Below are 26,342 nucleotides of genomic sequence, written 5' to 3'. Positions count from 1 at the left end.
AACCTTAAGAGGTAAATAAAATATGTTAAATCTTCTACACTTCCCTGCATCTGTCCTTCTTTCACTACAGGCCAGATATACAGAGGCTTTGCCTTGCAGCAGAAAAGAAGACAATGGTTGAAGAAAACCAAAACATTCAAGGATACATGGGAAGAGACCTGCTCCATGCTTTACAAGAAGCTTGAAGACCCTTCTAAGCAAAGGAAAGTTTGGAGTTTCTGGCAGCTTCAAAAGCAGCCGCAAACCCACCTGAAACAGCAGCTTGTAAGAGTACATTCATTGTTCCTGTTCAGTCTGCATCATATCTGCCTTGAGTACAGAGCTAAGAAATGCAGGTATACAAGACTACTTCACGCTAGCATTTCAACTATGAAAGGAAAAACAGTTGCACAGTGCTAAATCTGAACGTTGAAGTAGTGATTGCATTTGTATCATACCTGGACATGTTCTTCAGATTTCTTTCCGGTGTGCAACTGGAAACTGCTGAAACCTGTACAAGTGTCAGAGGTGAGCTACCAGCAAGTTGCATGTGCAGGTACACACAGGGTTAGGGCAAGTTCAATTGTTTAATTGGGAGAAATAGCCTCATCTACACTTGTGATCTTTGCTTAACATTCCCATGGAAACTAAACTGATTACAAGAAAGAATAAGGGGAAAACTATTCACGTTTTTGGTTTTCTGCATTGTTTTCACAAGGGAAAATGATGATATTGAGTCCTCACCTGGAACCTGATGGTTCTGTCAGGTAGGTAAGAACAAGAAAAGGAAGGACTATGAAACCAACCACCTTGCATTGGGGTTTTCAGAAAGTTTCTCAGTATCACAACTTTGAAGCCTGCATGATAATACAAATACTAATTCCTGTGGTGTCCTTGATTTAAGAAAAATGCACAGATTACGATTCCGTTTCATTAATTACTTCAATTCAATCTGCAATTCTGGATTTATTTCCAAACCAAGCACAGAAAACAATTCAGAGCCAAGAGGGTACATCAAAGATGAGAAAAACTGGTTTGTATCTATTGCACATTCTGGTATATAAAGGAAAATTCAATAGCTTCTTTCAGTTTGCATTTTTTTTCTGTAAGTATCTGTGGAGCCTGTAAGAAGGGGCATTAAGAGCACAATCTTAACAGCACTATGAACTAAAGATAGCCAATTAAGATATCAAACTCAGATTTCAGTACAGCATTAACCACACAGCCTTAAGTAATATTCCCATGCTGTAGACTTATGAGATGAACACATTCACAACCTTTCGAAATAATTAAACATGTTCCCTTCTACCTTAGGCCAAGTTGTGTTGTTGTTAAATACAGCAATAAGACAACTGTAGAGAGAGCTCCATAATGCACTTGCGTTATTTTTCAGTAAGACAATCTTTATCCCTGCAGTACATCTATCAGCATGTCAATTTTAAGGAGGTCAAATCCCCTGCTTTTTCTTGGTCAATTCGTTGCTGGGATGCTTGTTATGTTGCAAAGACAAAAGATTTTAATTATTATTTTTTTTTTTTTTTAACTGTGTTGCAAGTACAAAACACTAAAAAAAAAAAAAAAAAGCTGCATGAAATACAATTGTGCTTGAACTAATAAAATGAACTGGTGAACGGAAAAAAACATTAAGGTATTCCTAGTTTCACTGCTCTGCAGCAAGAGGAGCACTGTGACCTCATGACTTCAGTTTCCATTTGTGGGCATAAGCAGGAGTGGGAAACTATGAATACCCAGGGAAAAACAATTCATTCCCTTTAAAAAAAATATCTCTAATGCCATGCTTGATTCTCGATGAATTGACAACTTGTCAGTTAGAAAGACTAGAAAATTTCCATCTTTGACCAAGATGAACAGTCCTCATAATGAAACAGATGAAGTGATATGTATCATAGTTAGTTCTTCAGATGCTCTCTGAAGATCTCAAAAGATAATCACACAAGAGAGGGAGATCAGGAAGTATCCTGAATTGTGTAGCTGCTGATCTTGCGCCTCAGGAAAGTGCAGGAATGAGGGGAAACTATATGAGATGTGAAATATAAAGCCCAAAAGGGAAAGGACGGCAATAACAAGAGATAAAAAGAACACATTAGAAGCGTCAGGAAGAAGAATCCAATCCTGTTCTTCAGTCTTCAATTTGTAGGCCTAAAAACGAGAGGAACAATTCCCCCAGTATAGACTCACCTACTCAGAGCCATCCTTTAGGAACAGTAAACATCATCTGGAAGGAAAATGTCATTTCCTTTGTCAGGCAACGATTTTAGTTTTGGCAGACCAATCTAAAATCTTTATCCACAACATTATCTGACAACAGATCCATTACTACTGTTTCCAACACTTATAAGCACGTGATGATCTTTGATAATTGCTGAACAGGAAATCAAAACACATCAAACAGCTTGCAATTTCCTCAAGTGAGTTTCAGATCATCTGCAAAGCAAAACAAACAGACTTCTCTAAGAAAATTACCTGCATGGTTCCCTGTTGTCAGGAAAGGAGAAGCTTGGCATCACACAGGCCAACCTGACGCAAAGTGTGCGGTCAAGAAAAACTTTCGAAACTAATTACAAGTTCAGATATTACAATTAAATTCTTTATTAAGAAAATTGGGAAGGAAGACTGGCAGATGATATCCTTTAACCTCTCCCTTTTTTTCAACTTCAAAGAACATTTCACAGTCTAGACAGAAGCTCACCTATGCCTTTACTCACAGCATTTTCAAAATTCATGCAGTTCTTTAAAGTGTGCACTTAACCAAGTGAAATACTTTGTTAAAGAAAGATGTTTAACACATCAATCCCAGCAGCCTGGAACTTGCCAGAAGCCTAGTAATATCTGTCATCTTCTGTGTACTCTAATGAGAGGGGAAAAAAAAAGCCAAAAGATGAACAAAAAAAGCATTAGAAGCTTCCAAGGCATGCGTACCAATAAAGCTGTCCTAAGAACAAATTCTGAGGATCTTGTGGTTTGTAAAGCCTTGCAGATATCAGACTTTCAGACTTCCAGTTCTTTAAAATTCAATTGCTGAGACATTCTGAAGTTTTTATACTGCTTAATCCTGAGCTACTTGTACTGCCTGTAGCAGCGGGCCTAGGGGTTCATGTTTCCAAAAATGCTGTGTTTTAACAAGAAAGGTTTTAATTATTCTAAGTGTTCTGACAATCGTTTTTTTTCCTTGCAACTCTGGAAGGCATCATCAGAATCTTACCATGTCGCTTTCATCCCGGATAACAAATATCCAAAATGTATTAAAAACAGCATGTGGACAGAAGAGGTAATTTGTGCTGAAAAGCCCAATGAAGTACAAAGAGCAACAAGCATTCTGAAAAGATGATAGACGTCATAAGAAATTCAAAACTAATATATAATTGCTAAGAAAAAATTCATTTCTGCTCTTCAGTAAACAGGTATTAAATGGGATTACTGTTAAGTAATTGCAACACATTAAGATCTGTTGCACACTGTGTGTTCACACAACACCCAGAGGCTGAGTTTTACTGCAGAAGAGAATGCATATTTGATAATAGTTGTAGAATTTAAAATGAAAATTAAAACTCAGCTTACTGTCTCAGCTAACAGGAAATTCTTATTTTCTTTATTGAAATTTTGTATTGTTACATTTATACCATCCCAAACATTTTGTCATCAGACAGCATACATAACAAATGAAGACCTTCCTCCACAAAGATTGTCCAAAAGGTTTTGGGTAGTCCGCATAACTAGCAACCACCATGCAATAATGCTGCTGTCTGCTCCTCTGTCCATTTAAGAGTCACACAAAATCTAAAGGGCTTAAAAGAACATCTCTGATGATTGCCATTCTTGCAAAACTAAAACAAAACATGCACTATATGGTCAAGGAATATTCTGGTTCCAAACCAGAGCCAGAAACACACGAAATGGTACATCTGCTAGAGGGACCACTATATAAATGACAGCAATAAAGCCTGTTTGGGCTCATTTGTGATCTTTCAGTTGTGATTAGGAAACAACTATTCTTTCCCAACAGTTTAAGCATTCATTCATAAAAATACAGATTTTAACATGCTTGTATAGAAATTTGCCAAGAGTTTCTGTTTTAACACCAATTAAAGAGCAGAAGAAAGTGCAGAACATTATTTTTAACTTTCCATAAATAGCAAAACTCCTCACCAAACCAAAGAACCACTGCCTATCCCAAGAAGTGTTTTTTGTGCCAAAACACTTCCTGGCTACAGTAATTTTGGTGAACAAATTATAGCTCCTGTAAGATGAACATTTCTGGAAGTACATTACAAAAAATACAGCTTTACATGGATTTGGGTAGATTTTACAGGGGAAAAAGATAATGATCAGTGAAGTAAAAATCACAATGTGTTACATACAAGGAGTCCTAACAATGTTTCTATGGTGCAGAAAATTTAAACACAGTTCCCCATGGACATCTTGACCTCTCGTAAGGTAGGTAAACATTACTTCTCTTTTCTATACTATGCCCTCACCCATAGGAAAAGCCTGGGAAACATTTCTGCCATCACAGCACATTTAAAATACACACGAGACCTTTTGTTTTCATGTGACAAAGAAGAGTCCTAGTAACCTTAAGATGTGCTTGTTGAGACACTGGCTGCAACAAACACCACTCTAACATCTGCAAACATAACCAGAAGCACTACATAATTAGAATTATGGAAGGCATCAGGTTGAAGAATGTTGCATTTTGACATTCTGTATGTTGCCTTTTTAGCGCCTCATACCTTCTTTCTTTCTTGGTCTATGAGCATTAGCAAAGTGATCAACTATTCCTACAGTTAGAGACTATACTTTAAACATCCTTTGCTCTGGCCTATTCAGAACAGCATAGAAACATATTTCCTAATAAATAAAAGAGAACCATACCATCAGGCAACAAAGAAATAAACTAAATCTAACATACTGATACTTGGTCAAATGGAGACCATATCTCCTCCAACACTGCTTCTTGCCTTGCATTTCTGTCCCATAGGAATTTAAAGATTGAAATGAACATTTTTCACGACACAGCAAGAGTAAAATCTGGATTTATTTTCTGTACAACACAAACCTTAAAATTCCATATTTGTAAAACACTGCCAGCAAATTTCAGCTGATTTCTGTTGGTATCTTTTCCCAAGCGATTACTGTGGTTACCATTCTTCCAATGGAGCTAGAAGAGGCAGATGAAATCACTCTACTCTGTAGAAGCTTATAGTTATACAGTATAATTAACAAAACATCAAGATTATAAAAAAGAAACACAGAAAATAAAGTGAAAAGTATAGGATCTTGATGGAAAAAGAAATCAAGAATTTTTGGGGTACCAGCTAAAAACATGAACGCAGTATTACAGGTGTGGCCCACACCATACTGGAAACAAAAGTCCAAATTCACCTAATCAGAGATCAAGAAAAGATGCCTATTTAATAGGTTGGTGAAGACATCTCTCCTGGATGCAGTAAACCCACTGCACCCACTGGAGTGACTCTCTCTGCCACGACTCTTGTTTTCTCTGCTGACCCAGAAGAGTATCATACCCACTTTATTACATTATATTTTGAGCTCTACAACTGTCCATCTCTCAACTAGCCTAGGATGCTAAATGGACTCCTTGCAGGTTTGCATCTTCACCATCAGGATGGAAGAGGGTTCTGACTCACTTTTTTTTTTTTTTTTTTACCCTAGGGTTTATTTACTTACCCAAGACAAGTCAAACATCAGGAAGAATGATAACATGAGATTAACATGAGATTTATTGGTGTCTGGCAGCTAAAGCATTGTTTCAAATACATGGACTCATACTACTTGAGGAAAGTGCACGTCTGACTCTTCCCACATCAAGGCATCATTCAACTACGTCAAAGATCATGTGAAAAAGGACAGATGCAGATCTCCTATTGACATAGTAGCAGAAGCACAAAGCCAAAACTTTTGGGCAAAGAAAAGTGAAAGGATACAAAGAGTAAAACAATGGCTGGCTGTGCTGCCCCTTTCCTCCACAAGTTTCCTCTGCTGCTCCACCGGCCAGCTCAGCTCTCACTAATTAGGTCTTTGGTGCTCCACTCCCTCCGCCTACCAAGTTTCCCAGACTTCCCAAAGCCACCTGCAGCAACAACAAGGGAGCCGTGGGATTTCTGACAGCGTGAGCCTCCCTACAATCACTTACTTTTGGATAAGAATCTTTCCTGATACACAGAAGTGATAGGAAGAAAAATAGATATTTTCCACCTTCTGTGTAGCTGGCAGAAGATGAAAATAAGTCATCTGAAAATATAAAGGAAGACTTGGAACTTATAATAGTGGTCTGGTGGAAAGAAGCCATAAAGATGAATTCTCTGAAGCAAATGACACATAGAAGAATACAGATTGCTACTAAAGCTCTATAATAAAATTAAACCTGAAGGGTTTTTCTGATGCTGATCACAGCGTAGCTAAGTAAGATCAAGAAAGCACATTTCTAGGAACTGACCAGAGCACCAGACTGCTGGAAGCTCCTTGCAACAAAATGGGAAACGTTTTAAGAAGTGCATGAAAACAAATAACATGGAAGCTGCCTGGGATGGGAGACCACCTCATCGCTTTCTTGAAGCCTTTAATTCCGACATGCTTAATTCCTACACATTCCCATTCAAATGATTTTGAACTGCTCATTTCTGCCTTAAAAAAAGAGTACCCAAAATATGTCATTTCAAAGAATTCCAATTCCAAGTTGAACACTTTGGCACACAAAAAGTTCAGTAACAAAAAAAATATAGCTCCCATGGGACTACATTATTTCTAGAACCTACTGCTTCAAGTTTACAATCTAAAGAGATTCCACACAGAGCTGTACCATCTGTATACTTTTACAAACAGTATCTTAACATGTGTATATTTATTTACACAAAACTCCATAAATTAGCCTAAATTCAAAGAAAAACTGTAAACAAAAAAATCAGAAGATATATTCCTAAAGAAAGCAATGATTGACAAGTTATTTTATTTCCAGCTCCATGTTAAAGCTTTTAATGAAGAATTATGGAAGTTCCACAAAATATAATCACGTTAAGTACAGCAGAACTTTGTAACAGCTGCACTGTACAAGTTCAGAACAACGTAGGAGTGGGGAGAGCAAAAAGTTCAGCAATGCGCTTCGTTCCTGGCTCAGATGAGTTGGAATAGCTAATTCTCCAGTGCTAACTTCTGGAGCCTGATTAGTTTCACAGATGACTATCTACTCATGCAGGAGTCATCTAATATGGTTTCTCACACTATGCTAGAGAGGTAATGGTCAGAAATCTACTTTTTGAAATAACACTAAACTTGTTTGATATTTTTATTAAAAAGCATTTTTACTCCAATATTACTAACACTGTTTCATTCTGTTATCCTATTGATTTTCATAGATCAAACACGAAAATGCTACACAACCATACGTTAACCCAGCACCATTTGCTTTTCTGCCTACGTGGAAGAGCTCGTCAAAAAAGTAATTATAACCTCAAACCCATAAACTACTGCGGAAAAGCAGAATCACTGCTCAGCTCTGAAGTCACAGTGTGGCAGGTATTACAGAAAAGCAATGCAGAGTTTATCTCTGGTTACCCTATTTTCTGTAACTTGCTCTGAGGCATTTTAAAAAGAAGTACATTCTAATTTATGGAAGTAACCAACTGACATTTATCTGCTTCAGTGAAACGGAGCACAGATCACATCTCCTCACATCTTGATCCAATGTGTGCAACAAGCAACATCCACTTACTCCCCTCCTCAGTTGCCTCCAGATTCAAAACTGGTACGCACCTTCAGCAAATCATGGATCTCCTTATGGTGACAAAAAGGTCAGATTTTGCTTGTAATGCCCCTGAAGGAGTTAAGAAGTCTTACAAAGCCTTATGAAATGTTTTATATGTCTACAAAAACAAATTCTCATTAAGCCATTCTTTCTCAATGGCCACAATTTTTTCCATCCTAGCCACCGATTCTCCAGTTTGTTTTTATCTTGTTCTTACTGAAACACAACTGGATGTGAGGAATGCATGTTATCTACCAAGAAGTTGCTGTCTTGCATAATCTTTGTTCCTACATGTCTAAATACGGACACATTACACACACGGAACTCCAGACTTTGAAAAACAAAAACGAACAGAACCAATACTCCCAAACTCTTTCTGACCTACACATAGCACTTCTCAGGTTCTGTCTTTAACTTAACCTTACTTACATTTATTTTGATCAGGTAGCAGAGATCCCTGCTTCGCTTTAATAGACAAATCTATTTTAATCTTCTACTAATCTCCAGTATAGTGACATATTCCAATCACAGGTCCTCAAAAGTCCATGCACTCACCTCAGTCTTTTTTGATTTATTTGCTGGAAAAAAAATTTCCTTTCCTCTGCAGAACTGCAAGTAAAGGATCTGTTTTTACAGAACTGCAATTTCAATATGATTTCAGGCAGTTTAGTGCAGATACTCATCAATGCGACATGCTAACTGGCCTGCTAATCCTCCTCATCTACTTTTTTCCTGTCATTTTAAAAGCACTTCTCATATTCAGTGTTAAATGTGCCTGAATCACCTTCTACATCAAAAATGAAATCACCACATATCACTGCTCACTTGCTGTTTCTGAGACTTCAAGGAAAGCAGGAGGCATATAGAGAGTCAAGACACACATTCCTTTTGCAGGATTTACCATTAAATATGTTCCTTAACTGCTACCCACCTTGCATCTTACTGATTATGTTATAGGTTTGTATAACTGCCAGTTAAATATGCTTTTATTTCAGTAAGGGAGGAGAAGCCCTGATCTTGCCAAATCAGAATCCCCAAAAAAGCAGGATCTGCTTCTAAACATCAAAAATAGTCTAATAAACATTAAGTGGTGTCATTTTAAATGACTCAAAGATTTAAACTAGCCTTCATATCTGGAGCTAAGATGTTAGCTTATGTCAAAAATACAAAACCAAACAGCTGCCTTTGATATGACTGATTAAACAACTTTTGTCTCTGGTATTACTAATGGAAAGAGTAAATGGGCTGCAATATAATGTACAATAATTCAGTTACATACTAGTAAACATTTCATAGACATCAGAGCCCTAAAGTTTCAGTTCATGCTGAATGATTTTATAGACAAATAAATATGAGCTTAAATGCCAAATAAACATCCACTGCTAACAGGGTACCCTGGGACTATTTGGTGAGCCACTACACACAGTGGCCCATAGCTACTGCCACAGAGGTACACATAAGCACAAAACATGAAGTCAAAAGTTTTCCACTAAGGTACAAGTCTCTTGCATTCACTTTTGCAGAGTAAGTGGGATAAATTCAGAAAACTGATTGGTGAACTCAAGACCATCTCATATTAGGAAGGATTTCCAAGCAAGCTTCCCCAGGATTGTTTGCTATAAAAACAAATCACATTCTATGAAATACTTCTTGAGATTAGCAAAACAGTTTCTAGAAGCAAATACTTCAAAACAAACTGTGAGCAGACTTCCTCTATTTTCATCACCTACCAAAAATATTTTGCTGTATTCTCCACCTACAGTAAAATCTGAGACCTGTAAATACTAATAAGAAAACTAGGAATGTTTTATTTATATTAAGCCTGGAAAAAAAACAAGGAAATTACAATTTCCAGTTTGAAATGCAATACACTGTAACACGTAGCATGCAACATTTAAGAAGAGTTTAGCCTCTTTATTAAGTCTAACATGAGTGGGAAAATCTATCCATAGCAATGACAAGCATATCAACCAACTCAAATGTTGGAGACGTAAGCTGTATATACTATAGCTCCTCAGCAAGTTACAACAGCTTATCTTTACATAAATAAAAAAAAAACAACATTCATTTGCAATGTCCCAACATTTCTGCTCCCCCCCCCCCCCCAATAAGTGATTATATTTACAATGGACACTTTCAAAAGTTGAGCTCTGAAAAGGTACAAGAAGGGAAGAATCAGCCTTTACTAGCGAAAACCGGGGAATTTCAGTATTAAAATGGAACGTACATCCCAAGTTTTACTTTCAAGGGCTAAGCTGCAACTGCTAATGCAACTGCTAATACAACCAGGACTTCGCAGCCACGGCAACTGAATTTAATACAGTAGCAAGCACTATGCAATAAACTGTTCAGAACACTGGCCCATCTCACCTGCCTTAAGCATATGAACATGTTGCTACATTTTTAAGTGGTGTTTTTACTAAAATAAACTAAATGAGACTTTGGGAAGAGATATCAAGGAATGGCAAGCAGATGGAGAGCCTAGCTGACACGTAACAATAGCTGGTGAAATATTACTCTTATTTTCTGTAATAAACACCAAGATCAAAACATTATGCAAGTTAAATTTCCTTGAAAGGTTCCCAGCAGGAGTTTTCCTTTTTGTTTGTGCAGTACGCGATTTCCTCTCACCCACAAAAAACATACCAAGAATGTGCATGTGCCACTAACACTAAGCAGCACTTCCTTAATCACTCATTTCCAACAATTTATGGATGATCAGTGGCAAAAAACGAGCAAAAATAATGAAAGCATGCAATGAAAGCTCATTGAGACAAACCTGTTTGGACTTCCTACTCATTTCTGTGTGTCTTTAAGATGAGGGTCTGATACAAATTAGCCACTGGGAAAAAAGTCATCTGGTCATAAAATACAGTACAGGGTCACTTTTATGTAAGTTTGCCAAAAGGGACATAAACCAGGACAATTTCAAACTGTGACACAGGATAGAAGTATATTAAAAAAATCTTTGTTCCTCCTCCATTGTGCTGTCATGTTGCTCAGCTTTATAGACATTCTGAGCACCAGCTCTGGCCTCTTCGCTTCCACCTGGTCTACCTAATTAATTAAGCAAGGAAGTTACCTCAAATTTTTGTACTATTTGGTTTTATTATCATGCACTACTTTGATGTTCCAGGAGTTAACCTCTTAATCCAAAGACTCTGTGTGTTGTGTTCTGAACATTTTGGGATGTCTGGATAATTTGGATAATTGGTCAGGATGTTGCTGTCGCTCATGTTAAACTTTATGCCGTGACTTCGAGTTCAAAGATCAGTATTAAGGTAAAATACTTCATAAAGCCTTTTTAGAACTCTGCACTCCTGATTACGCAATACCCAGTTATACCAGTTTCTCACGGTGGTAAATCGCACTTCTGTATTTTCTTACAAGGAAATTACTCCTAAACATCTTTATCTTTGTCATCTTCAAACAAATACAAATTTCAGTTGAAGTTACATCAAGAGAAAGCACATTTTAAGGTCAAGGAAGGTACAGCAATTATCTCTTCAAAAACCTTGCCTTCTTCACACAGCAGCATTCGTGTAACTCTCTGTGCAGCCTTATCGCACACGGAAACATCAGCACTGCAAACTATAGATGCTCAACTACAAATAAGTTTCTTCTTTTAGAACACTACAGAACAAGGTTAATTCTGACATAAACGAACACAGCTGACATTTTTTTGTTCCACAATTGTACTACAGAACATGAAGGCCCATGACAAAGAGCTGTCAGAGGATGTAAACACAAAATACAACTTGATGTAAAGACTCTACAAAGACAAAAAATTTATAAAGCCATGCAGAAGTTTTCAATTCTAGTGCAAGATATTGAAGGTACTTCAGGCTATTCCAGTTAATAGCACTGGCTAAGGAAAATGTTACAATGACACAATGAACTCTGATTACTTCAATAGTCTTGAGAAGCCTAATTCACACCTGTTTACATGTAAATGTGTGCACAAATTCACACTGTAAAGTTTTGCACATCTCTGTAGATGTATACACACACACACATTATTCCAGATAATAATGGCATCTGTTATTAGATGGAAATAAACTATAGCAAGAAAGAGCACTTAAACTCTTTGAAAGTGCACTGTCAGCCCTCCCTTAGGCCCCAAATACCCTTTCTGAATTAAAATAGTGGTTTTAATTAAAAGCTAAGCAGAGAATCAGTTTGATTTTTCAGTACAGCGCTGCATCCGCCCATGGTGAGTGTCTAATTTCCGTATTTCTCTCCTCTGCATAATATGCAAGCGGTTGGTTGTTTTAAACTGTTGCCCTAGGGAAGTCAATGAGTCTGTAAGAGGGGCCATGTGCCATTTAGAAAGTATACTAGCGACCAAGAAAAAAGACATAGTAAATTGGAAGATGGTTAATCAAACCCATTCAGATTCATGAAACTTGAAATAGTTAAGGGGGCAATGCTTCCATAAAAGAGCATGGAAATAAAAGTATACAGAGCTTGGAATACTAACCTCTGTGCTATCTGAAATATAGCTTGCAACATGCGACAACAAATAGATTAAAATTAACTTCTAGCATAATTCGTGATAAGCAGACAAAACTTAGGGATTCGGGCCCGTATGTAATGAGAACAAACATTACTGTCACAATATAAGCTGAACAAAGAAATCCAATAGCAAAATAAAAAATCAGTCTATTTCAGAACTGAACCTCTTATTCATTTTTCATTGCTTCTATTAAAATCCAACATGTAATTCTTACAAGGACATCTTCAAATTGATGGCTTAACTGTACACCTAAATCCCAGAGGACCTACTTACTCACTGTAACAAAGATTCATCATAACAAAGGCAATTCAATGATCCATTTAAAGTAAAGTCCATAAAAGCCTCCAGTGAAACAGTCCTTTCATCCAAATTAGATCTGAGCAGGTATCTAAAATCAACTGTTTTCCCCATACCAAATATCCAACTCCCAACTGAAAGAATAAAGATCATATATTCTGCACCAAACCTCTTTATTCAACATACTCACATCTACAGTAGCTCACTCTTCTCTGAAATGCTGCAATCTTTGCTACACGCATGAAATGCTCCTTTAAATGAAGACCACTGAAATCTGATTTTGTCAATTAACCGTAATAGCATTTGAGTCTTTTTTTTAAACCTCTCTGGCCCATTAGTATAATGCAATGAATGACAAGACTTGCACAAGTATTAAGAAACTGGCTTAAAGTACCACAATTTTACAAGGTAATCATGGTTTCAAAGTCTTCATTGAAGAGAAAGTGTTGACCAATGTGTTAAAATATAAGGGAACTCTTTTATTGACATCTACAGACAGATTATGGTTTTATCTCATCTTGAGTTGTAAATGCTTCCAAGTGTACACATGTAAAGGTGACCCTATTTACCTTGTTACTAGCTACCAACAAACCTCATTCATATGTTTAACAGCTACCACATAACTTTTAAAGTTTAATGTAAATTCCAAGTCTAAGGCAGCTAGGATACACAATGCAGTTAACAGAAATCTACAAGTGAAGGGAACACACTGTACATATAATGCCTGAAGGAAAAACAATAATTCTTGTCAGCACACCAACCAAAAACAAGCTTGACTAAGACTAGCCAACCTACTTCTGAAATACATTAACTGTAGCTAGACACAGGCAAAAAAGCAAAATGGAACACTCTCCACTTGAAAACTGAAAGGACAAACTGAGCTGCTGAATGTGTTATTAAGGCCTATGGATATCTGAAGAGAAGGAAGGACTGGAAAGCAGAACGTTCTGCAGTCAAGGTTGGGTAAGCAGAACTAAACACAGTAGTACAGACAACAGTTAATCCACTGCCAGACTTCAGAACTGAACTCAGTAGCGTGGTCATCCATGCTTACACTGCAGTAATTTGCATACATCTACAGTTCAGTCAGTAAAACATGATACCAGACAGGTATTTATACACCATCCCAGTAGGGTCCCACAGGTCCATTCCGACAGAGCTATCTTGCTCAGTCTATGTAATCTACCAGAAGCTTCGACTGTAGAATACAATCCCTAATTCTTCACATTATTTGTTCCGAATTGAAGTTTCCTTCATGCTATGCTTTCCAAGAATACTTCCTTTGTTTTCCCTTGTTCCCTCAAACATCTATATGAACTCAACAATCCCAAACTGTATGTTGCACTTGTCTGGAAGCTTCCCCAATTCCACCAGAACAAAACAGTGACTTCAATTCTGTGCATATGGCCTTGTCAACGCGACCAAGAATTCTGTTTTCCTCCCCACCACAATCATCACCTTGCTGATTTTACATGCAAACCACTGATATCTCAATAGTCTTCTGTGCTCATTCTTTTCATTTTCCTTACTTCGGGGCACTTTCCAAAGTCCTTTGCTACTAACCGCCATCCAAAGGGTGTGCTATCCCCTCAAGCACAGTACCATTAAAACCAAAGTGCTATCTTTTGGATGATGAAAACTAAAAAAAGCACGTGCTTCAATTAGTCCGTAGATAGTCATTCTCATTTCAGTCATTTAATGTTCACCATTTGCAATTCATTTTGCTGTGTCTCTCATTTCTTTAGATCACATTATTATTATTCATATATTATTATTATCACGTTATTGAGAAATTGCTTTCCCAAGTTCCATGCTCCATCAGAAGTCAGTCCTCTCAACTTTACTACATTCAATAAACTTGAAAATTGTTTGTTATTTTCTACTTGTTTAAGATAGCTTTCTTAACACACGGTTAATGCTGGTCACAGTATGCCCCACGCATATCAGTGCTCAAGAAGCACTTGGATGATGCACTTAATAAAATGCTTAAACTTTCACTTAGCCTTGTAGTAATCAGGCAGATGATTTCTGGAGTTCTCTTTCAACTGAACTGTTCTAAATAAAATCTTTTTTTTGTAACATTCTGACTTTTAGAACTCGCACATCACACTGTTCAGTTTTCTCCAGTTCATGTTATTTAATCAGCCATCAAGAAGAAGCCTGTACTTCTTCCCACTGCTTTGTTTCTACTGCATTGATTGAACTTGTTTGTTTAAAAAACATCCCAACTAAATTATCTTCCTCAAAAAAGCCTCAGTTAAAACATTATTAAAAAACAAACCACATGTTAAACCACTTTCTTGTGTTTTCTTGATGTCAGCATACACGGGACTTTTCCTAAAGATTACTCACAACCACATATATTGTACTCACTTCATCTGCTTGTTCAAGTTGGCACATCTATATACACACATTCACAAAAGCATACACAACGCAGCACAGAAGTCCTCCCAAATCTGTAACTTGTTCCACTAGAAATGAGGACTGAGAATGGAACATGTACTGTAAATACTCCACGTGCATTTAACAGCATTTTCCTACCTTTTTTAAGCCAGCAAATCCTTCTGATTCCAAGAAGAAAAAGGCAAAGGGCATCAATACAAACAAACACAAATTGGAAAAAAGAGAAGCAAGATTCCACAAACCTGAAATGAACAAGAAAAAGTTTACATTACAAGTTTCTCTATATTAGAAGTTAGTTATGTTACATTTTCCTTTGTTACATACAACAACAAAGCAAACATTTAAGTACTAACAGAAGCCAGAGTGTAATGGATACATATCTATCTATGGGTCACTGCTTAAAAAAGAAAATACTTGAATCATTCTGTATTATAAGCTTTGAACAAGAAGTGGGTACCAACTTCAAGAAGGAAACTGGGTGAAATCTTGGGAAACAGGCTACAAAATCAGGTTGACTACTTTCACTATATCCCACTCTTTGGTGTATTCGAAAAATAAATTTCAGGAGAGAAGTACTTTACCACAAGCAAATACCAAAAAATCAGTTCTATATATTCACTATCTCACACATTTTTCCTTCAGAGAAACTTAGACAAACTGTGGACATTTTGAAAAATATTATCACTACCTCCAAAGTGAAAGACTGCAGTAACAACAACAGCAGCTCCTCAGTTATAAAAGGAGAGTAGATTATCTGAACCTTAATAATGCTTTCAACATTATCTCCCAGAACATTCCCATGGTGTAGCTCATGAAATACGGGACAGACAACTGGACAATGAGGCAGACTGAAAACTGGCTGAGCTTTTGTGATCTAAAGGTTGTGAATAACAGTATAAAGTCAAGCTAGAAGCCTGGCACCATTGGTGCACCCCTGGAATACTGAGGTTAACATCTTTATTAATGACCTGGATGATAGGAAGGAGTGCATCTTCAGCAAGTTTGCCAGTGACAACAGGAGGAGCGCGCTGAGGACCAACTGGTGAGAAAACAGTCTTGTAGAGAAGGTTCTGTTAGGTACCAAGTTGAACAGGAGCTCTTGCAACAAAGACATTTAAGTGCATCCTTTGTTGCATTAGGAGAAGTGCTATCAATACTCCAAAGGAGGTAACCCTTCCTCTACTCAGCACAGGTGATGGAATGCTGAATCCAGCTGTGGGCTCCTCCGTACAAATGGGAATATATTCTAACAAGCCCAAAGGACCCCAAAAATAATTAATCTTCAAGAAAGAAGAGCTGATCTTATCAATGTATATAAATATCTGTTGGGGGAGATGGTAAGGAAGCAGAGTTGGACTTCTCGTAGTGGTCTCCAGTGAAAGGAGACAAGGCAACAAGCACAAACTAAAAACAAGAAGGAAAAAAAATCTTTTTTACTGTCATTGTGGTCAAGCAATGCAACAGGTTGCCCATAAGCATTCTGTAATTTCCATTCTTAGGGATATACAAAACCCAACAGGCCACTACCTTGAGCAGCTTTTCCAACAGATTACATTGAGCAGGGCATAGACAAGACAATTTCCAGAGGTTCCTTCCAACTTCAACCTCTCTGACTTAGAAGAAAAGCCAGCAACTGACTACTGCTAGGACATCTGTGAAACACGTGACATCTGCAGGAAGGGAAAAGGTTTAAGAAGCAATCTGAAGTGATAACTGATCTTCATTAAGGCTATCTACTTTATTAAGATTTTCTGATATGGGCACGTTCTGAACAAATACACAGTCATCAACATCACCCTATCAGATGTTTACATGATGCTGTGTTTCTTCTTAAGTATTACAGCTTAACTTGCAATTTCATACTAGTGTAACTATCAGGTTTAGCTAGTGTTACAAGTACTGCATCTGAAAATATAGCTTCTGTTTTGCAGCTGAGAAAAACACACGCATATCCACAATTCTACATGGCTAGTTTATCATCTGAAATCCAAAAAAGAACATCCTCAATGATAAAAAAAAAAAAAAAAAAAAAAGAAAAATCAAAATACCACCTTCCTTCTTACAAACAGGCTTGTTTCCTTTCTAAAAACTGTCCAGTTTGGAAAAAATAGGAAGAAGTGTGCGCTAATGGTATGAGAAGTCATTATGGAATAAAATCCCTGTAGTTAGTTCAAAATGTGAAATGGCTAGAAGTTATCTTGCACCTTAAAAAGAAACAAAAATGAAAAGTAAAAGAAGAAAAAAGACTTTCACCGGACTTATGTTTTCTCCCTGTAAAATATTGAAATTTAAAGGAGGAAAAAAAAATGACAGGGAACGTACTTCATCAGTTGGTAGTGCCAAGACACAAGCTTAGCGATACAAACAAGACAAGAAAAACCCAAAAGATGCATGAAATACAATACTGAAAAATGCTGAAGAAAACAGACTGCCTGAAGGTGGCTAAACTTAGCTAACAAAGAGAGGGATTTTTCTCTTTAGAATTTGCTGTCAGGAAGCTCCTGTTACCATGTAAGGAACATTAATTAACACACAACAACATCAGGAAGAACAGAATCATAAGTCCTTATCAGAAATACAATAACAAGAGTTCTGTTTACGTGTGTATATATTTATATACATGTATGTATGAACACATATATACACACCCACTCCTCCAGAAAATGCACAGGAGTTTCTGAGCTGAAATATTACCCGATTTTGGGTTTTTTTGGGAGGGATGAGGAGGTAGGAGTCTTCCTAATTTAGATATTTTCTCTAATGGAAAATACATCTGACACTAACAAACTGAGCTAACTAAAACTGTATACACAGTTGTCAAAATTTCATCAGCTGTGTTACATGTATCTACAGATCAAAACAGTGCTAAGGGATGCATATAATAGTACAGAGCATTTTAAGAGATGGGATGGTGGCACACATCTCAAGTGATGCCTAAGAAGTTGAAAACCAAAATTTACACATTAGCAGCTGATACACAATGTTAAACTGCAAAGATACAACAGAAATACACCATTTTGAGAGGTAAGGACAGTGCTGTAGTGCTGCTGACATACATATACCTGCATATATAAATATATATGCATACATTTCAACAGGTTCTCATTTTTCTTTCTTTCCACCTACTTCACTGACTGAACAGAGGGCCTTCTTCCCCTATTACATTTCTAAGTTAACAAATTAGGATAAGAAGTCAAATTAAAATACACCCTGAAAATAAACAGTTACTATTATATAGATTTTACCATGAAACTGCCTAAGATGTTTGCAGATCTTAACATTTATAAAGCTTTAAGCAGTTCTAGTGGTTTGCTTTGGGGGAAGGTCCCTTTTTTTCATAAAAGTTTTTGCAGTGACTTAAGAAAATCCCCAAAGAAATAAGTTAATAAAACAAAAATTAAAAACTTGGTCTTTGGCAACCATAGAACAGCCTCAGCAATTCTTTTCTGATTCATGACAGTTTCTTTGCATTCTACCTCCACCTGGTGGCTGTACCTAACAATAGCACAAATGAACACTTTACAGCTGTTAGAAGCTCAACCCTGTCTGGGTTTAGCTCAACACACATGAGCGAAGGCTATTTAATCTGGGCCTAGCTAAGGGCCCTCTTCCTAGTTTCAAAAATTGAAAGCATATACTTTATTCTATGGGATTATCCTATATGACAAAACTAAAGCAACAGCCAACAGTAAAAACAACACACCTTAACATTATCTCACACTACACGTGCAATTGATAAATTAACACAAGCATTTTAAAGCAATACCAATTTTCCCATTCAGTAACATTTAATAATAAATGTTAGTAATAAATACATAAAAGCAATGCCAGACAGTTACAGAGATGGTAACATTTTCTCTATCAGCTCTCAGGACATATTATTCAAACTCACTTCAAGAAGGTAGACTATTCATTCACGGGAACAGGGTTTTACAGAGCAAAGCAACACTACTCTGCAAACCCAGTGAATGCCACAAGAGGGAGCCCCTTCCAAAGGTAAAGTTTTGAAATAAACACCGACTTGTTCCCAAGTTCTGAGAAGCCCCTCGTCATACCTGAAACCTGCTAAAATTCTGACGGCTTCACACCAACTGAGGTAAATCCTGGTTTAGTTCAGTCACCTCTACCACTAGCATCAGCTTTAATCAAACTTGGAAACACACTGGTGGTGACTGCCTCTCATGTTGGCCGTTGCTATTGGACTTAGAAATGTACATGACATCGTGCAGGCATAAAGACTGCAACTTTAGGTTGTGGATGCCCCATCCCTGGGGGCATTCAAGGCCAGGCTGGATGTGGCTCTGGGCAGGCTGATCTGGTGACTGACAGCCCTGCACATAGCAGGGGGGGTTGAAACTCGATGATCATTGTGGTCCTTTTCAACCCAGGCCACTCTGTGACTATGACTATCATATTAAATCAAAAGATGATGCTCACAGGATAATTCAGAGGCCTTCCTATCTGAAAACTACATTTTTCCAGCAAATTTCCAAGTAACCTGCATTTTCTGAAGCACTGAAAAAACTCTAACATACAGAGTACTGCAGAATTGCTCACTACCGAACTTTCATCCTCTGCAACACTGTATTCTCCCCAAAATAAACTCAGACACAGCGTGAAGGATTATTTTCTATAAAACAGTCTCTTTTACCCTGTTTGAGAGAGAAGAATATAACTGCCTGAACAGCTGAATAGCCCATTACCAGGTAGGAGACATGCTAAATTAGCAGCACCCTATTACAAGTGTGACTACCAAAAAACTTTAAAGTCATGGAGCCTGATCTCTCGCTTAAAATAGATAACCAGCAGGTCCAGTCAGGCTACTCAAAGCTTTAGCCAGTTAAATTTTGGAAAATTTCCAAGGATTTAGTCTCTCTCAATGGCCTTTTAACCATCCATGCACACATCTTGCTTCATACTGCATGCAGCAGAAAAGAATCTGGCTCTTTTCTCTCCATCCCCTGACCTGACATGTAGGTCAGTAAATACTGCAGTCAGCTCCCTGAGGTTTCTGTTTTCCAGAATCTCTTTGTAGCCAGGGATGCAACCCACTGATCTGTTTGTTCCCGTTTATTATTTAGCACAATCCTCTCCTACAACACTCAGGGCCCATATCCTCCCCTGCCTCCTTCTCTGTGCCACAATTTGGCACAGAGACTCGTGAAATCCTAAAGCAGACCTTGGTAGCAAAGATTAAGGCAAGAACTACCTCAAGTTAACAACAGGATGATGCTTTCCTTCATCTTGCTGTTTGTGTCCCTATGTCCCAGTTAGGAAATCAGGTTTCCCTAATTTCACCCTAGAATATTAACACAGGTGCTATTTCTATACTCCTCCTAGGCAGCTCATCCTCACTTCAGCCATCCATGAAACTTCTCTTCAGATTTGACCTCAGGAGTTCCCCTTAAGGCCAAATCAGCCTCTATCACACCACACCTACTTGCTGTCATGCACAAGCAGGTGCACTCTTACAGCACTTTAAGGAGGTTATCCCTGGAAATAAGCATCTCTCCTGGGTTGCTTCATCTTTGGGGCATTCTCCATCGACATTCCACTTCCTGAACAGTACAGAGTCCATTCCCTTAAAGTATGTCTTTATCCCATAATTTCTCTTATTTTCTTGTTTTGCTATCTAGATCATACAAAAAAAAAACCCAACTACTCAACTAATTTCAGAAAGATAACAGATGATATGCTTTATCTCCTGGCTTTACCGACCCACACATTAAATCTGTTGTAAATTTACTTCTTCTCATTAATGAAACCTTCCAAGTTGGGGGATGGGGAAATTCAGGAATTTGCTATGCATATTATCAGATGTCTTACTGAAGTGTATTACCAAACAAAAAATGAGATTTCATGCGATTTCATGCAGAGCCCAATTACCATCTTAACTTCATTCATCAGGCAGTGGAATGGGCTGCCCAGGGAGGTTGTGGAGTCACCAACCCTGGAGATGTTCAAGGAACATTTGGACATTGTGTTGAGGAACATGGTTTAGTGAGAACTATTGGTGATGAGTGGATGGTTGGACTGGGTGATCCTGTGGGTCTTTTCCAACCTTGATGATTCCATGATTTTATGATTTCAGATTAAGTACCTCTGAAATAACACATTATCTCCTTCCTCCTACCAATTGCATTGAAGAACATCATGTTCCCACTAGCTATTTCCCTAGACACGTAGAGGTGTGCAAAAAGTTTTCAAATTAGTTAGTATTCATTACATATATTTTCTTACACTCAAGCACATTCATCAGTATTGGAAAGAATACAAAGCTCAAGGCATCATCCCTGCAAGTATGTTTCCAGAAATTACACTCTTCTTGAACTGTTTCAATGAAAACAAGTTGCATTTTTATCATGCCTCTTTATCACACTTGATGCATTTACATTCTGATTTTCCTTGCTTACAAACAATTAACAGTTGAATTTAACTATCTAATCATAACTGCTCACAGCTAGCATGTTTCTTCAAATGAAATATGCCCTTTATATACAAAGTTATCATCATCAACAGGCTTATGAAATTTCCATTTACACACCAGGAAGTTTAACAGAATGTTTTCAAGTTACTTAGGCTCAGGTAAGTCTAATTTACAACCGTATTCAAAGCAGTCAATTTGGTTTGTTAAAGAATTACTCAGGCTTGAAGGGATTAAACAACAGAACAATGAAAACAGATTTTTATGATGCACAATCCAGCAGCAAACCCAACTAACCAGGAAAATAATCAACAATTCATCTAACATCTCAAATGAAAATAGTGTTATTAGTTTAAAAATAATGAAGATATCCATTTTAATTACATTATGCTGAGTACTAACCATGAATTAGTGAGCCATTTAACCACTGAATATAGTAGTTTTGTGGAAAAGAAAGCAGGATCTCATTGCTGATTATTGAGAAAGGCAGAAGCAGGACTGCACCAGCTGAAACTGCTAGAGTGAAGGTGCTCAAGAACAGCCTGAAATTTAAAGAAATGTACCACTGTTACCAACATCAACATGCTCTGAACAGGGTTAAACAAAGCAGTTAGCTACCCATTAATTGGTATCTGAAGGCAATCCTGTGATTTCCATAATATTTCACATCAAAAAAGCAAATTCTAATACCAAGTAGTTTACAGAATATATTGAAATACTTACTAGTAACTAATTGCTAGTAACTAACTAGTAATCCTCTTTGGAATTGTATGCATTCAAAATTACAAAGTAAATTGCTGAAATTCATGAAGTTTCTTTTGAAAATTCCTCTTTTAATTTCCTCCTAAATTCTTACTATACTTTTTCAAAAGCAGAGCAGCTTTTTAGTGTCTACAAAATAGGTACAATTACACAAATATATTAACATCAAACAAATAATTGCTGCTTTTTTTCACAAATTAGATATTTGAACATCATGTCACAGCTTGGGGCTTTTTGGTAACTGCGAAGTCAATACAGAGGCACCATTAGGATTAAGTAAAGTATTCAATCTTATTCCTTTCAGATCAAATACAAATCAAATGAAATGCCATCTTGTGGCATTGGAAAGAACTGTACTCTTCAGAAAAAAAGGCAAAAACATTCTCACAGAACAAATCCACTGACAGAACAAAGCTGCATAACAAAGAAATTGGGAATCATCTGAGTTTATAACAGGAAAGTCAATAAGCTACTTACAGAAATGTTACTTTTCCATAATAGTCTCTGCAAATCTATTATTCACTCCACAGTACTTAATTTGCAGAAGAAAGTCAGCGTGGCTAATTTCATTTCAGAAGAAGGTACTGCTATATGCTTTTGTTGTTGGTTTGAACTACTTTTCTTTTCCTTAAGGATACTGAATTATTCTAAGCCAGAATTGTAAAACCTAACACACTATATTCTAAGATGCTACTGCAGTTTGACTGTTTTCTCCCCCACTCACCTGTTAAGTCCTGAAAACTGTGCTGGGAAAACAAATACCTATCTGCATGTTTGACAGTCATTGCTTTCTGAAAAATAACATTCCCACCACTTTCTATGAAAAGATATTATACTGAAGTGCTAATGCTGTCCTGACTTACACAGCAGTCTTATAAAGTACAGAGTATTTAGAATTGATATTTGTTATGTTTATAAGCTAAACTAGGAAAGAAGATGCAGGGACATAACAGCTACCAGACAAATTTTACTCTTTGGATGCTGAAAAATTCAGTGTGGCTAAGATCACTGCTGTCACAAAAATCATTCAATCTAAAAGAGTTTTAATTCACTGCAGTTTTAAAGCAGAGGAGAGAACCTTTTCTCTAAATTACAGCTGAGAGCTTCCTACACTAGAAAAGTAGGTAGTTTTTACCTCTCTTGATCTGAAGGCCTTGTGGCAAACGAGAATTTTAAATTCACAGAAAAATATCAGACATCAGTGGGCAGAGCATGTCTGAGATTTGTTTCATCTTTGTGCACCTTTCAAGCTTGCCACAAGTGCACAACCAAAAGTGAACAGCTTGCAAATGTACTCGGCACTTTCCCAGAGTACAAGACAAATCAATAAAACACGCAGTGAAGCTCTCCTTCCAACAAGACGACAGTACCACCACAGAATAGCTAAGAACATTATAATAAGTCAGTAGCAAACCCACAGAGTATTGCAAATTACAAAACTGAGAGGGCAGCAACAGCTCACAGATGTTCTTTAAATCTTCAAATATATCAAAATAGGAGAGATTAATATCTAGCTTTATTAAAAAGAACAGGAAGAGGACAGTCTCTGGCAGACCAGCAGGCCTGGCAAGAGTTTCACTTCCATTCATTACTCTTTTATAAGCACTCTTCAGATGATCAAATGCAGATGTCTACTTCAATGTGACTGAAGTCTCTCCCCAGAACCCAGTGCTCCCCTTGACAAGATTGCCATTGAGTAGAACAGTGGGACATACTTCATATATAGACACCTACACTTTAGACACCTTAACTTAGATGCAACCCTTGCACTCTACTGTACCTCTAGCATCAGGTCCTCGTGCAACCTTCTGACCAACACAGTGCTTACCAGGAAGGGCACAGGTGAAAGCAGCCCTACACCAAACTGCCTTCTGTCATTACACCTTTCAGAATACAAGTTGCCACATAATCAAATATTTTTCCTCTGCCCTATGAAAGCACCCTTTATTTGTCATCACATTTCAAATAGATTTTTACTTGATTTGGAAGCATACACAATTCCTATCATATATTCAGGTAAAAAAAAGTCTTAAAAAGAGAGCTATACATACGATATTCTGTTAACTATGGCATCTTCATCCTCTTGCTCATCTGAAAAATAAAAAAATAAATTGGAGCCAGCAAAGGAAAATCTGTTGTTGTACATTCCAATTTTTTTTAAATAAAAGAGGTCAATCACTTAAACCTTTCCTCTGTTCCTTATACCCTTTTCTGTACCTCTTGGTGTTATTTATGCATTCGATACCATCTTAGAGTGAGTTTTTTCCTTTAAAGTCTGAGGTTTTCCATGAGGTTACTCAAAAATTATTTTTCAACTTAAGAAGAAACAAACCAGTTGTTTCAAGCTTAAGCCATGGACACTCAAACTAAATGTGTTGTCACCAACACAAGTACTTCTGTACTAGAATAATTTCATAAGAACAGGAGTTTTGCTTCCATTTCTTTGAGCAGAATCTGAAGCTGTTTTGATGGGAATCTTACGGCGTTTTCAGAGATCAAGTGCAGATTTCTGATGAATTACTTTGGCTAGAAAAGTTGTACAAACAGCAACTTTTCCAGAAAACTCCAGAAGCGCTAACTCTACAAACTTATCGGTAAGAGTCCAGCAAGCAAATGAAATTTGTCTGTGTGAACAGTCACAAAACTTTCAAAAAGTAATGACAGCTGCAAGCATTTCTTCTCACTAGCTGATGAGATCAACCGCCAAAAAAGGAAAAAGCGTCCTTACAGCCAACAGTTTGTCATAACAATTCTTTCTCCCCTTTCTTCTACACACCTCCAAATAGCAGCAGATTTGTAACACACCAGGATACATACCAGGATAACAAGTCATTACATTTTATTCACTTGTTTAACTATTCACTATGTTTGAAGAGCATACATCATTTAAAAAAAAAAAAAAAACACTAAATTTATTTAATATTTTACTTTTTATCTTGTATACAAGTCCATCTATGAAATAAACTTTATTCTTACAGGTCCAACAATCAGTTTCTACCCAAATTTGAAGCATCAACATCTTGTAGCAATCAAATGCTTTTCCAGCATGATTGACTGTGCATCAAGTCCCAAATAAGCCATCGAAAGTCAAACATTCTGCTGCCGTATATATTTGTATGGTATTTGCCTCTAGCAGAGATAGAAGAAAATGACAGGGGTCCCTACAGATTACAGATTAGTTTCAGACATACAGCGTTTCAAAAGTAAGGGAAAAAATTATTATCTCAAGGAATAAGAATTCAGTGAGGAGGTCATAAGGAACAGATTAAGGAAGAACACCAAAACAACTACAGCCGAACAAAGCAAAATCATTACACTAAATCTACTACTTCCCTTCAGTAGTACTGGCAACCTTTTCATTTACCAGCTAGAGTTCTGAAGTTGATTTTGACACTAAAAGACACTGATTCTAGTAAAGATTACATGAAAGGAGAACAAGATCTGAAGGCAATAGAGGCAGAATTTCCCACTTGAAATTCTCCCCTTTCTTCTGTCTCAAAACAGTTAAAATCCAGGCTGCCACAGTGCCATAATGGAACAGGTTGTGGCCACCCTCACCTCCTCCCCCCAGCCACATATTTTCACTCAATCACAAAGGACCAGCTGTGGCACACACTGATCTTTACAGACACTTAAATGTGTTTCCACCCTTCACTCCAAACTGAGTTTTAATCTCCACTTTGATCTGAAATTGCAAAATTGCTCCATGAGGCAGCATTTAAACTACTTCTTTAACTGGTTCTTTAAAGATCTGTTGCCTTTAATGCACACTGAAGGCTCCAAGAAGTGCTAGAGCTGGCACAACAGAAGGGATGGAGAACTCACGGCTTGGGGACAAAGGGAGCAGACAAAGGGTAAGACAGCAACATATACCAACAGATCAGCACAGGATGACATGATACAGCAGTCAGAGAAACACATTTCATCAGAGATCCAGGCAGATTCTTCTGCTGTTCTCGTGGAAGCAGAGAGGAAAGGAATCACCTATTCACTCAAAAAATAAAACAAACATTGAAGATATTAACAACTTCATGCTTACCTGCTTTTCTTTTGTATCTTGTGATTATGAAGTAGGACACTATGTAGAGAACAGCAAATAGGAGAAAACAGATCTGGAATAAAAAAGTTGTATTTTTTAAATTGTGAAAAATGTCTGGGTATAATAAAAAATAAGAAAA

At 37.2% G+C, this 26,342-nt stretch overlaps 1 protein-coding gene across 1 annotated transcript in view; it reads right to left on the bottom strand.

The window, feature by feature from the left end:
- LMBR1 (limb development membrane protein 1) overlaps positions 1-26,342 on the bottom strand; it is a gene marked incomplete at both ends in the record, with an annotated part of 59,603 nt that overhangs the window by 20,878 nt on the left and 12,383 nt on the right. Inside the window, 4 exons of the mRNA XM_079538629.1 lie at positions 15,117-15,220; positions 21,805-21,944; positions 24,216-24,255; positions 26,204-26,276. Of these exons, the coding sequence (XP_079394755.1) occupies positions 15,117-15,220; positions 21,805-21,944; positions 24,216-24,255; positions 26,204-26,276 (357 nt within the window). The remainder of the gene's footprint in view (positions 1-15,116; positions 15,221-21,804; positions 21,945-24,215; positions 24,256-26,203; positions 26,277-26,342) is intronic.

The sequence above is a fragment of the Tetrao urogallus genome (assembly GCF_951394365.1).
Source record: "Tetrao urogallus genome assembly, chromosome: 7".
Taxonomy (NCBI): domain Eukaryota; kingdom Metazoa; phylum Chordata; class Aves; order Galliformes; family Phasianidae; genus Tetrao; species Tetrao urogallus.
The sequence above is the reverse complement of the archived record's forward strand: the minus strand, read 5'-3'. Positions and strand labels throughout refer to the sequence as shown.